This window comes from Macaca nemestrina, chromosome 1, assembly GCF_043159975.1.
Source record: "Macaca nemestrina isolate mMacNem1 chromosome 1, mMacNem.hap1, whole genome shotgun sequence".
Taxonomy (NCBI): domain Eukaryota; kingdom Metazoa; phylum Chordata; class Mammalia; order Primates; family Cercopithecidae; genus Macaca; species Macaca nemestrina.
Window position 1 is genome coordinate 11,593,434 of NC_092125.1, and position 16,176 is coordinate 11,609,609.

Below are 16,176 nucleotides of genomic sequence, written 5' to 3' on the forward strand. Positions count from 1 at the left end.
TCTGAAGTAGTCACAGTGTCCATCCCCTTTTCTCCATCTCCTTTGCCCCACCCTCCTCTGAGCATGGTCTCCTAGAGTCTGGACCAGCGTGAAAGCCTTCTGACTAATCAGATACTAGATCACTCTCTCTTTCCTCCCTCCAGTAGCCACACTGGCCTTTTCCTGCCTCAGGACCTTTGCTGGGCTATTTGTTTTGCATGGAAAGCTCCTAGAACACCCTGCCCCATTCCTCTTCCTTGTAATTGCTGAGCACAACTCTTAAATCTGAACTCAGCTTAAAAGTCACAATCTCTGAGGGGTCTTCCCCCTTATCTTTCTAACAGTAATCCAGTCTAAATGTTCTTTCTTTTAGTAATCCATTATTTGCCTTCAAAGTATTTAATGCAATTAGCAATAAGATTTTTTAATGCATAAATGAGTGCATATTTCCTTAGAGGCTGTGAGTTTCTGAAAGGCAGGGTTCACTTGTGTTTCCCTAAGTGCATACCCAGAGTAAGGCTTCAGTCAATGCTGACTAAAGGAACGAGGAGCAAAAAAGCAGGTCAGCGATGCAAACATCAAATTGACTTTAATAAACAGAGGAGACATTAATAAAGGACCCTTTAGACATCTTGATGAGCATCAAGACAGCCAATGTGTCTGATTCCTTAAACACATACTAAGGTGGCTGGGTGCAGCGGCTTACACTTGTAATCCCAGCACTTTGGGAGGATGAGAATGGAGGATCACTTGACACCAGCCTGGGCAACATAACGAGACCTCATTTTGACTAAAAATAAAAAAAAATTAACTGGGCATGGTGGCATGCCTACAGTCCCAGCTGCTGCAGAAGCTGAGGCGAGAGGATGGCTCGAGCCCAGGAGATCTAGGCTGCAGTTAGCTATGACTGCACCACCACCACTGCACTCCAGCCTGGGTGACTGAGACCCTGTCTCAAAACACCAAAACAAAAGCATACGAGGGGAAAGTAAAGCCTTGCTATGTGACAATGGGTGCATTTACTGGTAAACGAGCATTCTAAGGTTGGTAAGAGTGGAAATAGGGGTAGAAAGGGGTATTTGATGGCTCGTATTTCAGGTATTTCAATGTAATGAAGGTAAAACATGTATGAAACAAGAGGAGATGGCTAATGAATAAGGCGGAGAAGAACAGGAAGTTAATTTTATGAAGAACTACCACTACACAGGAATGCAAAGAAATAAACACACATACACAGAAAGAAACAAAGGCATGTTCCAATACCTTAATGCTTAGTCATTCTGAAATTCACCCAAATCTCTTGTTCTGATTACCTGCAATTTAACTGGCTCTGGCAGTTTCATTTGGAGCAGGCCTTCCTTGGGCCGCTTGCCCCCCTTGGCTTCTTCCTCACCAGCTCCTTGCAGCTTTGCGTCATCCACACTGAGCTCTTTCTCCAGTGTATCACTCTCCTCCTCTGGAGTGGCCGCTTCTTTAAACACACTGGGCTCGATAAGCTGCAAGATGTGCTTCAAGTCCTCGTTGTGGAAGATGCCCATGATTAGCAGGGTATAGAAAAGCTTGATGAGAGGCACAAAGAGGAATTCAGTAGTCCCTCCAACTGGGTCCCGGGCATGAAGACTGCCCTCTTTAACAGCTTCCGTCAGCATCTGTATGGTCTTGGCCTTGAGGATGTCCAGTGGGAACTCTGGACTATACTGGTAACATTCATTACTAACACTTACAAAACTGGGGGAGGAAAACTGCATCCGTGGCCTGAGAGAGGTGCTGAGGCCGATCCCTGGAAGGCCATGCTTTTTGTTCTCATCAGGGAACAGGGTGATGCTCTTCGTCTCCTCCGTCATGGGGACAATGTACTCGTTGTTCATCATGAGCCTGGCAGTGGCATAGGAGCTCAGGTGGATGTCGATCAGCAGGTCATAGTAGCCAGCACGCAGCAAGCCAGGCATGTACTTGTTCTCAATGGCGTAGAGGAGCTGAGGTTCATCCACGTGGCTGCACAGGGCGTGGGCCACCCGGTGGTTCCCAAGAGCACAGACAGCTGAGTAGAGCCGCAGAGTGTGATAGTGAAATTTCAGCAACTCCTCCTGCTCTGTCAACTCCAAGATGTCAACAGATCTGTAGAAGGGAGGAGAGTGGTAGTAAGATTCGAAATGAATGATTTTTGAAAATCTGACTCAGAGGAGAAATCAGTATACATTGTAAATTTGAAGGCAAACAGTTATGGGAATAGACAGTGCAGGCTGAACATCCCTAATGTGAAATGCTTGGGACCGGAAGTGTTTGGATTTGGGACTTGATTCAGACTTTGGAATGTTTGCATTGTACTTACTGGTTGAGCATCCTGAATCTGAAAGTCTGAACTGTGAAATACTCCATTTCCTTTGAGCATTACGTTGGTGCTCAAAATGTTTCAGATTTTGGAGCATTTCGAATTTCAGATTTTGGGATTTGGGACACCCAACCTATGTCTTCTTTTAGTTTTCTTTGACATGTTTAACGGCTGCATAGTACTTTTAATCATTTCTAGATGTTTTACAGATTTTCTTCTACATAGAATTTGACACTTTTTTAGCACCTCCTTCCTCCTCCATTGTATCAAGGATCTGTTGCTGTGAGCTGAGATTGCGCCACTGCACTCCAGCCTGGGCAACAGGGCGAGACTCCACCTCAAAACAATATATAAATCAACAAACAACAAAAAAGTCTCTAGCAGAGAAATTTCTTTCATATGTCATTGTCATTCAGTTGTTCATCAAATATCACTGAGTGCCTATTATGTATTAACACTGTGCACTGATGAGACAATGGTGAATAATACAGTCATGATTCCTGTCCCCAGGGAGCTTATATCCAATTGAGGGAGTAAACCACCCCCGCTGATCAAAATGGAGCAAATTAAATGATCAACTGTGACATGTGTTAAGGAGAAACAAAGTACACACTGACATACATCTACTGCCATAGCAAACTTTAAAATATTAATGATTTGTCATGTTATTGGGGCATCAGATTCTTCTCAACCACGCTGGTTAAGACTTCCTTTTTTGGAATTTGGATTTTGAAACTCACCATATTTTTCTGCGGCTGCTAGAAAGAATGAAATTAATGCGGGCCCCGACTCTACCAACCGGTGTGGTATAAATGACTGTGTGTCGCTCTTAGCCTCAGTTTTATTTTCCTATCCATATCTTTTCTACGGCCTGATGCCAGTGACACATTTTTATACATTCCTGTTGCATATGATTTGGAAAACTCCCTTAAGTCCTTTATGAACTTTAGTGGGAGTTTAAATTATCCATTCACATACATATACATCTATCATAGGCAATTAATATAAATTATAAACTACTGAGACAAGGTGTTATGTTGGTTTTCAATGATAGCATGCCAAAATGTTAAATTATAATGTTAAAGTTCCATGCTCAGTAGAGACACAACATTTTCCTTCACAAACAAGAATTCCTTCCCAAATGTTATATTTGTTTTGGTTGTTCAATATTTTCTTAAAAAACATCATCAGATGAAAAATTATGATAAAACTCTTCTCACAAAAAAGAATAAAATTAAAATCAAACTGAACCATCTCAAGAGTACGTTATGAAAGATATCTAATTACATTAAATATGTAAATACATATTTAACACATAAAAATAATTAACTAGTCAGATTAATTTTTTTGTTTTTCTTTTGTTTTAAAACATCTTTGATGAGCTGTAATTTACATGCTATACAGTTTACCGACTTAAAATACATAATTTAATAGTTTTTGTATATTCATGGAGTTGTATAACGATAACCATAATTATCGTTAATTGAGTTTAGAACATTTTTATCACCCCAAAAGGAATTTAGTACCCATTAGCAGTCCTGTTCTGCTCCTAGCCCTAGGTAACCACTAATCTACTTTCTGTTTCTAAAGATTTGTCTATCATGGACTTTCCAATTAAATAAAATCCACACTAGTAGGATTCTTTCACTTAATATGCTTTCGTGACTGGTTTCTTTCACTTAACATAATGTCTTCAAAGTTCTTGCATTTTGTAGCATGTATCAGCACTTCAATCATTTTTACTACCAAATAATATTATATAGATATATCACATTTTGTTTATTGATTCATAAGTTGGTGTACATTTGGGGTTCCTTTTTTTTTTTACTATTATTCATAATGCTTCTATGAATATTCATGTACAAGTTTTTGTGTGGACATATTTTAATTTCTCTTGGATATATATGAGTAGCAGAAATGCTAGATCACATGGTAATGCTATAATTTTATTTTTTGAGGAACTGACAAACTGTTTTCCAAAGCATAGGTTAAATTTTAAAGATATTAAAATCAAAAATGCCAAGAACATCTAAAGATATAAAAATGGACCTGGCTTCAATAATTATTTTCAGATTAAAGACTTAAAACATACAAATACGATTGTGCATTACTTTCATAACATGTTTTTACTCAGTTTGTGACTGAACATTTCAATGGTATTTTGGGAAGGAAATCTTGGCCCAAAACTTAGAAACTTAGCTCCTTATTGATAAGAAGTACTGCTTAAATGAAATCTCTGCAATTTAATTGGCTATCACATGGAAAAACAGAAAATCATAAACAAAGCTATCTTTGAGTATTTATTATACTTCATGTTACTATTATTACTGCATATACTAGAATGCATATAAAATTGTTTCCAAGGCACTCACAGTATTTCCCCAATTTTCCTTCATTAATATCTCTTGGGATCAGTCTTTTACATCTATAAAATGAAGGGTTGAACATAGGAATCATAAGGGATTCCTATGATTCCATCTCTAATATCTCACAATTCTCTACTACAGTACTCTACTAAGTCATAAGTTGGATTGCAGTTGCACCTGTCTGAATTTTTATTTGCTGTTGTCTGGTAAGTAACACAAGAGTGAATGAAGAAACCATCATGGGGTACCTTCAACTGCAGAATAATTTTTTTCAGTAACAAAGTGGTTGAGAAATAAACGTAAACTTGGAATACGCAGAATAATTACTCCATTGCCAAAAGAATTGAGACCTTCGTAAATTTCATTTTGTTTCTTTAGAACCACCCCCGCCCCGCACCACTACCAGAAGCCCCGGGCCGCAGGCTAATCCCAAGCGTCCCAATCAGAATGTCACGGATTCATGGGGCTGACCTGTTTTCCTCAGGGATATGAAGAGACATGAACTGCAGGGGATCCAAACACTGCACCAACCAGCCTTGGCGTTCACTTATTCGAGACACATCTACCTTCAAAAACTGGTTGGGCATTCTGCTCCACAGCACGTGTGACAGGAACTGCACGTGGAGGCGCGGGGGACACTGCGGCACGGGGTTCTTGTGCTCACTCTTGAATAATCCCGCCGAGAGAGGCATCACATTCTAGGGGATGAGGAGGCAGAAAAAGAATGAATTTAGAGCATCCCTTGGGGTTCGCAAAGTAATGACTAGAATTCTGCACAGGACAGAGACAGAGAAAGTAAGATAGCCCTATGAGTCAAGCAAAGTCAACATAAGAAATCATAGAAATTGGGTTGAAAAGTTTCTGAAAGGACAAACCAGGAAATATATTGTGAGGAAAATACCTATACCTTCAGGGCAGTCAAACAGGTTTCGGGATGTGGCTTTCCCATATACTGAACGGCACAGAGAGAAGGCCAAGCACAACCAAGCATACCCATATATCCTTTATATTTCTTTACTAGGCTGGGACCTCAGGGAGAGCCAGCAAGTCTTTAGGGACTTTCAGGGCCAAACTTCCTGAATGACAGATAGGTCACATCTCCCTGGCTCTCTCTCTCAATACCTGTTGTCTGTCACCCAACTCGTCCTTCAAACACTTCCTCTAGCCAGAAGTATTCCAGATAAAGCTCAACAGATAAACCCGACTACCAACCAAGAAAAGAGAATATGATAGGCATTAACAAACATATTTATTTCTCCTCCACCTCCAATGTCATCGTCAGCCATCCTTAATTCCTTCCGTCGGGTGTCAAAGAAAGAGAGTTCTCTACTCTGCCAAAAGCTTCTTCATTTATCTATGATCTTGACAACACCGATGTCTGCCTCTTATGGGATTTTATCTCATATTTCTGCATTACCTTCTATCTCTCCTTCTCCTCTAGAGCCCCCTCAATTGCATGCTCTAGACTGTTTCATTCTCATACTGCTTTCCTATTGCCCTCTAACAATAGCGGGGGGAAATGTCAAGTACTGGTTTAAATACTGATGATATGTTAAAGAATAAAACTAACCAAACCCCCGCCCTCAAATAGTTTCCATTTTTCTCACTAAAAGTATGAAATAAAATCAATAAGTAATTTAGATGAATTAAATGGTATTTTAGAAGAGATGTCATAGGGCTGGGAGTTTGGGGAACAGAAAGCCAGAATGGAGGAACCAGAATGCAGGGCAGCAATTTTAAATGGGGTTGTCAGAAAGGGTGTCATTGAGAAAGTGACATTTAAAGAAAGACTGGGCTTGGCACAGTGGCTCATGCCTGTAATCCCAGCACTTTGGGAGGCCTAGGGAGGTGGATCACTTGAGGTCAGGAGTCCAAGATCAGCCTGGCCCACATAGTGAAACCCTACCTCTGCTAAAAATACAAAAATTCGCCTGTAAAAAATATTAAAATGGTGGCGTGTTCCTGTAGTCCCAGCTACTCGGGAGGCTGAGGTGGGAGAATTGCTTGAACCTGAGAGGCGGAGGTTGCGGTGAGCTGACATTGTGTCACTGCACTCCAGCCAGGGTGACAAGTGAGACTCTGTCAGAAAGAAAGAAAAGGGAAGGGGAAGCGGGGAAGGGGGAAAGGGAGGGAGGGAGGAAGGAAGGGAGGGTGGGAGGGAGGGGGAGAAGGGGAAGAAAAAAAGGAAAAGAAAAGAAAAAAGGAAAGGAAAGGAGAGGAGAGGAGAGGAGAGGAGAGGAGAGGAAAGGCGAGCAGTCTAGTCCAGTCTGGACTAGACTGGACAATTTGTGATAGCTATCACTCATCCAATGGAAATGTCAGTAGAAGTCAATAGATGATTGAATATATCAGTCAGGCTTCTGAGAAACTACCACTCTTTGTCCAATTTTGTTAAAAAAAAATAAAGGTCATCTGAACTTGCTGCCTCCTTTCTCTCATTTCCAATCTTGAATTCACTGTCACATGGCTCCTGTCATCATTTCTTAATATAATAATTGAGACAAGGTCTCCCTCTGTTGTCCAGGTTGGAGTGCAGCAGCACAATCACGGCTCACTGCAGTCTCCATGTCTGCGCTCTCAAGTGATCCTCCCACCTCAGCCTCTGGAGGATTTAGGACTACAGGAGTGCACCACCACATCTGCCTAAAATCATTTTTTATTTTTTGTAGAGATGGGGTCTCACTATGTCGCCCAGGCTGGTTTCAAACTTCTGGGTTCAAGTGATCCTCCTGCCTCCCAAAGTGCTGGGATTACAAGCATGAGCCACTGAGACTGGCCCCTCTCCCACTGCTTTGCTGAAATTCTTCTGGCAAGTCCACCAAAGCCCTCCTCATTAACAAAAGCCAGGGATTCCTTTAGTCCGAGTTGTATTCGTCCATCTGTAGCATCTGCTGTTAGCTACTCCTGTTCAGAAAACTCCATCCTCGCTTGGCATCTACTAAGACATCTCTTTCAGTTCTTCTCCAATATTCTTGACAGCTCTGCCCTCAGCTTATCTCATAGGTTCCTCTTTTTTAGTTGATACAACCAGGTTCTCTCCTCAGTCATCTCTTCCCACTGTCTACATCTGCTCTCAAATCTTCCATTCACACTCAAAGATGAATTACAACTGATTTCTTGATGATGAAAATTGTAATCTCCAGCATAGCTCTTTTTAGCACAATTGTGCATACATATGTGTGTATAGGTATGCATATGTATGTACATCATATATAAATTTGTTGAGCAGATACCATGTATAAAGCATTGCTCAAGATGTTTAATTATATTAACTCCATAAAAGATATACTGTGAACCCCATTTTATAGAAGCAGAAACTGAGCTCACATACTTTAAGAAAGATGTCCAAGGTCACCAAGCCAGCCTAATAAAACTACTTACTCTGTTCACTCCAGTGTGTGCCTGGACCCTCAACTTTACAATTGCAAAAGTAAGTTCAGCTTTTTTTTTTTTTTTTTTTTTTTTGAGACGGAGTCTCGCTCTGTCGCCCAGACTGGAGTGCAGTGGTGTGATCTCAGCTCACTGCAAGCTCCGCCTCCTGGATTCACGCCATTCTCCTGCCTCAGCCTCCGGAGTAAGTGGGACTACAGGCTCCTGCCACCTCACCCGGCTAATCTTTTTGTAATTTTTGGTGGAGACGGGGTTTCACCGTGTGAGCCAGGATGGTCTTGATCTCCTGACCTCGTGATCTGCCCGCCTGGCCTCCCAAAGTGCTGGGATTACAGGCGTGACCCACCGCGCCATCAGTCATTGATTCTCACTCTGCTTGAGATCCTGAGTCAAATTCATCTACAAATTCTGTTAGTCCAATTAATTGTTAAATCCTATTCATTTCTTCTATAAAATATTTTCACATTTATCATTTTTCATTCTGACTTCCATGGCTCTCATCACTGTCTTCCACGTAGACAGTATTAAATTATTGACTCCTCATTGCTACTGACTCTTCTCCTTCTTGCCCACCTCCACGTTAACAATAATACATTTTTCCAAAACAAGTTTCATTATGCTCAATTCCCTTCTTCAAATTTCTGATGGATTTCCCTTGTCTGTGTAATAGGTGCTAACCTTTTCACACGGCACACAAGACCTTTTCAGCTTGGTCTTGTTCTACCTTTTATCCCTCTTAATCTCCAGCCACATTCTGGAAGGCATCCTTTGTTACGGTTACACTGAATTACTTAACCTTCAGCATGTTCACGCTTACATATTTTTGCTTCTTCTCCTGCCTAGAATGACCTCTCCTAATAAATGTACCCTAAGAGCTCCTATTTTACAGTTAGTAATCAAACTAAATGCTACCTCTTCTTTGAACTTTATCTGATCCAACCCATCCAACTGAGTTGTTCTTTCATTTATATTACTGGAGTATTCCATACAAACCACTATTTTAGGTGGCATGGTTTCAGGTCTTTAAGTCCATTCATTAGCTCACCTATGAGTTCAATGATTACTGCAATGTGTGTAATTTGGCAATTTTTCATTTTCTATAGACCTTTTATTGAATAGGCCTTTTATTGGATAATATACATATGATAACTAAAGACAAACACTTTTTAATTATTATGTTACCCTTGTGACCTCAGATTTTCAAGCATGGCTATCTTTTCTTGAGAGAATGATTTATTTCATTCATATCAGTACTAATATACTGAATTCATTTCAGAATAAATGCTATGTCCTAATAGAAAATAAAACAAATATAATACTAGGAACGAGTTTTACTACCTTTATTCTTCCCAGCTCAAACTGGAAAACATTGGGACTTGTAGCTTGTGCAAAAACCGCAGGAAATAATTTTGTACTCGGCTCCACCTGAAATACACAAATGAGTTTAATAATGTTAGTAATGAAAGAAGACAAGGGAAAAATAATTTCTTTATAACAACAAAGGAATACTTTACAGAAGGAACCCAGAGATTTTCCTTTCTTGCATATTGATTGATGTGATCCTTCAATAATTAGAGTATTTCGTTACTATGTGAACACTGCTGAGGGAACATACTGTGTTTACTCTGAAGGGCTTATGGCACTGTCATTACTTAGCGGAAGTAAACATACATAATTAATTCAGTGTTTTCCATTTTCTTTTAATTTCTAATTTACTGTTTTTTAATTGACACATTGTACATATTTAATGGAATGCAATATGATGTTTTGATACGTGCATACATTGTGTCATGATCAAATCAGGGTAATTAGCATGACTATCACCTTGAACACTTTTCATTTCTTTGTGGTGAGAACACACAAAATCCTCTCTTCTAGCTATTTTGAGATATACAATACCTGAGGGTGGACCATAGTCACCCTACTGTCCAATAGGACACCAGCACTTATTCTTCCTTTCTAATGTTAACTCTATATCCGTTGGATATCCACTCCCTCTCCCCCACTTTCCCCTACCCTTCCCCAGTATCTGATAATCACTATTCTATTCGCTACTTCCATGAGATTAACTTTTTTTGATTCTACATATGAGTGGGCAATGCAGTATTTTTCTATGTCTGGCTTATTTCACTTAACACAATATCCTCCAGGTTCACCCATATTGGAGTGAATGACAGGTTCTCATTATTTTTTATTATCAAATAGCATTCCATTGTGTGTATATATAGCACATTTTCTTCACTTACTCATCCACTGATGGGCACTTAGGCTGATTCCCTATCTCAGCTATTGTGAATAGTGCTGTGATAATTATAGGAGTACAGATATCCCTTCCACACACCGATTTCATTTTCTTGGGATATATACCCAGTATGGGGAATTCTGGATCATATGGTAGTTCTGTTTTTAATTTTTTGAGGAACCTCCATACTGTTTTTCATAATGGCTGTATTCATTTACATTCCCACAAACAGTATATGGGTTTCTCTCTTCCTCAGCATTCTTGCCAATGCTTATTATCTTTTGTCTTTTTGATAATAGCCATTTTAACTGGAATAAGGTAATCTTGTGGTTTTGATTTGCACTTTGCTGATGATTAGTGATGTTGAACATGTTTTCATATGCCTGTTGGCCATTTGTATGTCTTCTTTTGAGAAATGTTTACTAAGGTCTTTTGCCCCCTTTTAAATCAGATTGTTTTTACTATTGTTGTTTGTGTTCCTTATATATTCTGGATATTGATCCCTTATCAGATGCATACTTTGCAAATATTTTGTACCATTCTGTAGGTTGTCTTTTCACTCTGTTAATTGTTTCCTTGGCTGTGCAGAGGATTTTTAGTTTGATATAATCCCACTTGTCTATTTTTGCTTTTGTTGCCTGTGCTTTTGAGGTCTTGTCCAAAAAATTCTTACCCAGTCCAATGTCATGAAGTGTTTCCTCCATGTTTTCTTCCAGTAGTTTCATAGTTTCAGGTCTTACATTAAGTCTTTAATCCACTTTGAGTTGATTTTTGTATATGGTGAAAAACAGGGGTCCAGTTTCATTCTGCATGTGGATGTTCAAATTTCCAAGTACCATTTATTAAAGAAACTGTCCTTTTCCCAATGTATATTCTTGGAACCTTTGTTGAAAATTAGATGGATAGATGGGTTTGTTTCTGGGCTCTTGGTTCTGTTTTATTGGTCTATATGTCTGTTTTGGTTACTATAGCTTTGTAGTATAGTTTCAAGTCATGTAGTGTTTTGGTTACTATGGCTTTGTATATTTTCAACTCAGGTAGTATGATGTTTCCAGCTTTATTCTTTTTGCTCAAGATTGCTTTGACTACTTGGGGTCTTTTGTGATTTCATAAGAAATTTAGAATTATTTTTTCTATTTCTATAATAGAATAATAATGTCATTGGTATTCTGATAGTGACTTTACTGAATCTGTAAATTACTTTTTGTACTATGGACATTTTAATAATATTAATTCTTCCAATCCATCCAATCCAACAGCATGAGATATCTTTCCATTTATTTCTGTACTCTTAAATGTATTTCACAAATGTTTTACAGATTTCAGGGTAGAGTTCTTACATCTCCTTTGTTAAACGTGTTCCTAGATAACTGATTTTTTTGTTTTTGTTTTTGTTTTTTGAGATGGAGTCTCGCTCTGTCACCCAGGCTGGAGCTCATCTCACCGCAGCCTCTGACTCCCAGGTTCAAGTGATTCTTCTGCCTCAGCCTCCCCAGTAGCTGGGATTACAGGTGCCTGCCACCATGCCCAGCTAATTTTTTGTATTTTTAGTAGAGACGGGGTTTCACCATTTTGGCCAGGCTGGTCTAGAACTCCTGACCTCAGATGATCCACCCACCTCGGCCTCCCAAAATGCTGGGATTACAGGCGTGAGTCACTGCACCCAGCCGATAACTGATTTTTAAAGCTATTGTAAATGAGATTGTATCTTGATTTTTTTTCTCAGAGCATTCACTACTAGTGTAAAGAAATACTGATTTTTGTATGCTAATTTTGCATCCTGCAAATTTACTGAATGTATTAGTTTTAACAGTTTTTTAGTAAACTTTTAAAGCTATTTTTATATATAAGATCATGTCATTTACACACTGAGACAATTTGATGACTTTTTTTTCCAATCTGGATGCCTTTTATTTCTCTTTCTTGCTGAATTCTCCAGCTAGGACTTCTAGTAATATGTTGAACAGAGGTGGTGAAAGTGGGCATCTTTGTCTTGTTCCAGACCCTAGAAAAAAAGCTTTCAACTTTTCCCCCATTTAGTCCTAGGCTTTTCTTTGATGGATACTTTTCATTACTGATACAATTTCTTCACTCACTATTAATCTGCTCAGATTTTCTATTTCTTTGTAAGTTAGTCTTGGTAGGTTGTATACATCTAGGAATTTATCCATTTCTTCTGGGTTATCCAATTTGTTAGCATACGATTTTTCATAATATTTTCTCATTACCCTTCATATTTCTGTGGTACAGGTTGTAACGTCTTCTTTTCAATGCTGATTTTATTTATTTGAGTCATCTCTTTCTTTCTTCGTCTAAAGGTTTATTGATTTTGTCTTTTCAAAAAACCAACTCTTCGTATCATTGATCTTTTGTATTGTTTAGTCTCTGTTTCATTATTGTTTCAATTTTTATTATTTATTTACTTCTATTAATTTGAGGTTTAGTTTGTTCTTGTATTTGTGGTTTTTGGAGGTGCAATATTAGGTGGTTTATTTTTTACTTTTTAAATGTAGGCATTTAATACTGTAAACTTCCCTCTTAGAACTGCTTCTGCTGTATCCCATAACTTTCGGTATGTTGTGTTTCCATTTTTGTTTGTCTCAAGAAAATTTTAAATTTCTTTTTTAATTTCTTCATTTGCCCACTGGTTATTCAGGGGCATGTTGTTTAATGTCTATGTATTTGTAAAGTTTCCTCAGTTCCTCTGATTATTTATTTCTAGTTTTACACTAGTGTGATCAGAAAACATATACAATATCATCTTAAATTTTTAAAGATTTGTTTTGTGGCCTAACATATGATCTATTCTGGAGAAAATCCCATGAGCAGTTGAGAATAATGTGTATTCTTCAGCTATACAACTGTTGCCTAGAATGTTCTGTAAATGTCTAGTATGTCCCCTTGGTCTAGAGTGCAGTTTAAATCTGCTGCTTCCCTGCTGAATTTCTGTCTGGATCATCTGCTGCTGCTGAAATTGGGGTGTTGAACTCCCCTACTATTATTGTGTTGAAGCCTCTCTCTCCCTTTAGATAAAACATACTTCATATATTTTGATGCTCCAGTGTTGAATGCATATAAATTCACAATTGTTATATCCTCTTAATTGATCCTTTGTTTTTATTAAATAATGACCTTCTTTGTCTCTTTTTTACTTTTTTTGAATTAAGTCTATTTTATCTAATATAAGTGTGGCTACTTCTGCTCACTCTCGGTTTCCATTTGCATTGAATATCTTTTTCCATCCCTTCACTTTAGGGCTATGTCTGTCCTTACAGGTGAAGTGAATCTCTCGTGGGCAGCATAGAGCTGAGTCTTGCTTTTTATCCATGCAGCCACTCTATATATTCTAATCAGGCAATTTAATCCATTCACATTCAAGGTTATTACTGATAGGTAAGGAATTATTCCTGACATTTTGTTCATGTTTTCTAGATCCTTCGTTTCTTTCTTTCTCTCCTGCTTACCTTTGTGGTTTGGTAGCTTTTTGTGGTGCTATGCTTTGATATCTTTCCCTTACTCATTAGTGTGACTGCTGCAATTTTTTCTTTGTGGTTACTATGAAACTAAGATAAACAATATTGTAATTATAATAGACTATCTTAAGCTGGTAACTTCGGTCACATAAAAACACTCTGGACTGGCTGGGCACAGTGGCTCATGCCCGTAATCCCAGCACTTTGGGAGGCCAAGGTGGGCAGATCACGAGGTCGGGAGATCGAGACCATCCTGGCCAACATCATGAAACCCCATCTCTACTAAAAATACAAAAATTACCTGGGTGTGGTGGTGCATGTCTGTAATCCCAGCTATTTGGGAGGCTGAGGCATGAGAATTGCTTGAACCCAGGAGGCAGAGGTTGCAGTGAGCTGAGATCGCGCATTGCACTCCAGCCGGGTGACGGAGCAAGACTCTGTCTCAAAAAAAAAAAATACTCTGGACTTTTACCCTCCCCTCACAACTTATATTTCTGTTGACTTAATTTACATCTCTCTATATTGTGTGTTCCCTAACAACCACTTGTAGCTGCAGTTACTTTTGACAATTTTGACTTTTAACCTTCATACTAGGGTACTAGAGGTTTGAAAGATTTGGCATAGCACCGTTTCAGTACTGCAGTATTCTGAGTGTGATTTAAAATTTACCTCTACGAATGGGTTTTATATTTGTACATGTTTTCATGTTAGTATTTACCATCCTTTTGCCTCCAGCTATAACACTGCCTTAGGCATTTCTTCTAAGGCAGGTCCAGAGGTGGTGAATTCATTCCGCTTTTGCTTATCTGTGGAGTACTCTATTTTTCTTCATTTCTGAAAGATAGCTTTGCTAGACATAGTATTCTTGACAGACAGTTGTTCTTTCAGCACATTGAATATACCATCTCATTTCCCTAGCCTTCAAGGTTTCTGCTGAGAAACTTGCTGATAGACAAATGGAAATCCAAGTATATACGACTTGGTGCTATTCTCTCACTGCTCTTAGAATTCTCTCTTTTTCTTTGATATTTGACAGTTTGCTTATAATGTGCCTTGGAAAGGACCTTTCTGGGTTGATTCTCTTGGGATCCTTTGAGCTTTCGGGATCTGGATGTTCATATCTTTCCAAAGACGTGGAAAGTTAGTAGTCATTATTTTGTTAAATGTTTTCTGTGCCTTTCTCCGTTGCTCAGTGGCATCCCATAAGTTCTGCAGGCTTTCTTCCTTCTTTCTTACTTCTTTTTCTCCCTCTGGATGGGTTATTTCAAAAGACCTGTCTTTGAGTTCACAAAATCTTTTTTATGCTTGATCTAGTCTGTTGCTGAAACCCTCAGTTGTGTATTTTATTTCATTTATTGAATTCTTGAGTTACAAGATTTCTGTTTAGTTCTTTTCTACTATATGCATTTCTTTGTTAAATTTCTCATTCAGATCATGAATTGGTTTCCTGATCTTGTTGAAGTATCTGCATTTTATTGTATCTCACTGAGTTCTCTTACAATCATTATTTTGAATTTCTTTTCAGGCATTTTGTAAGTTTATTTTGGCGTCGGGCATCTGTTACTAGAGAATTATTGTGTTCCTTTGAAGGAGTCGTGTTTTCTTCCATTCACATGTTTTTCATGTTCCTTTGATATCTGCTCATCTGGTAAAACAGTAGCCTCTTCCAATTTTATGAAGTAGCTTTTGTAGGAAAATAGTTTTTCCTGTAGATGGGTTCTAGGGTATCGGTTGGGTAGAATACACTGGTTTTGGTTCTGGGTGGATGCAGTAATGTAGTATCTGTGCAGATTTTTCAGATGTAATTTATGTCAGCAGCATCGGCAAGTACCTCAGTGGCCTAGCTACAGGCATTTGTGGTGATTGTGCAGCTTTGTTGGGGTAAGGCCACCAAGGTGGTTCTCAGGTCACAGGAGTGCAGTGGCTGGGACAGCTATGGGGAGGGCTTGCTGGGGGCAGGTCTGCTTGGCTGGCTTTCAAACCAGGGGCACATGTACATGTGTCTATTTTACTTTTTGATCTTACAAACTGTGTTTCCTTTAATGGGGAAAAAAGTCTTCCTCCCTAGAAGCCTGATATCATCACTGACCACGTACCTGATAGTATGTGCTCAGTTCCTTGCCATTGGCAATGAACGTGAGCAGCCCGCTGGCAGCATCCACCACACAGCCGATCTCCAGTCCATTATTGTTGCGTCCTTGCCCGGGGCTCATGCTCTCACCCGCACATACCATATAGCAGTTGCTGCGTTTGATGCTGAATTTCAAAAGAACATTTTTATCTTTGTACAACCACAGATAAAAGAGAAAGCAGGTATATCTTGCAAACTAACTAAATTATGCTGCGCAAGCAACAAGCTCATGCTGTAATGGGAGAGGTGCACAATGGGCCCGA

At 39.0% G+C, this 16,176-nt stretch overlaps 1 protein-coding gene across 21 annotated transcripts in view; it reads right to left on the reverse strand.

Moving 5' to 3' along the window:
- LOC105474624 (ryanodine receptor 2) overlaps positions 1–16,176 on the reverse strand; it is a 786,480-nt gene that overhangs the window by 221,537 nt on the left and 548,767 nt on the right. For all 21 annotated transcript variants that reach the window (XM_071073921.1, XM_071073859.1, XM_071073912.1 and 18 more), the window contains 4 exons: positions 15,879–16,038; positions 9,406–9,492; positions 5,149–5,375; positions 1,293–2,097 (listed from right to left, as the gene is read on the reverse strand). In XM_071073921.1, the coding sequence (XP_070930022.1) occupies positions 1,293–2,097; positions 5,149–5,375; positions 9,406–9,492; positions 15,879–16,038 (1,279 nt within the window). The remainder of the gene's footprint in view (positions 1–1,292; positions 2,098–5,148; positions 5,376–9,405; positions 9,493–15,878; positions 16,039–16,176) is intronic.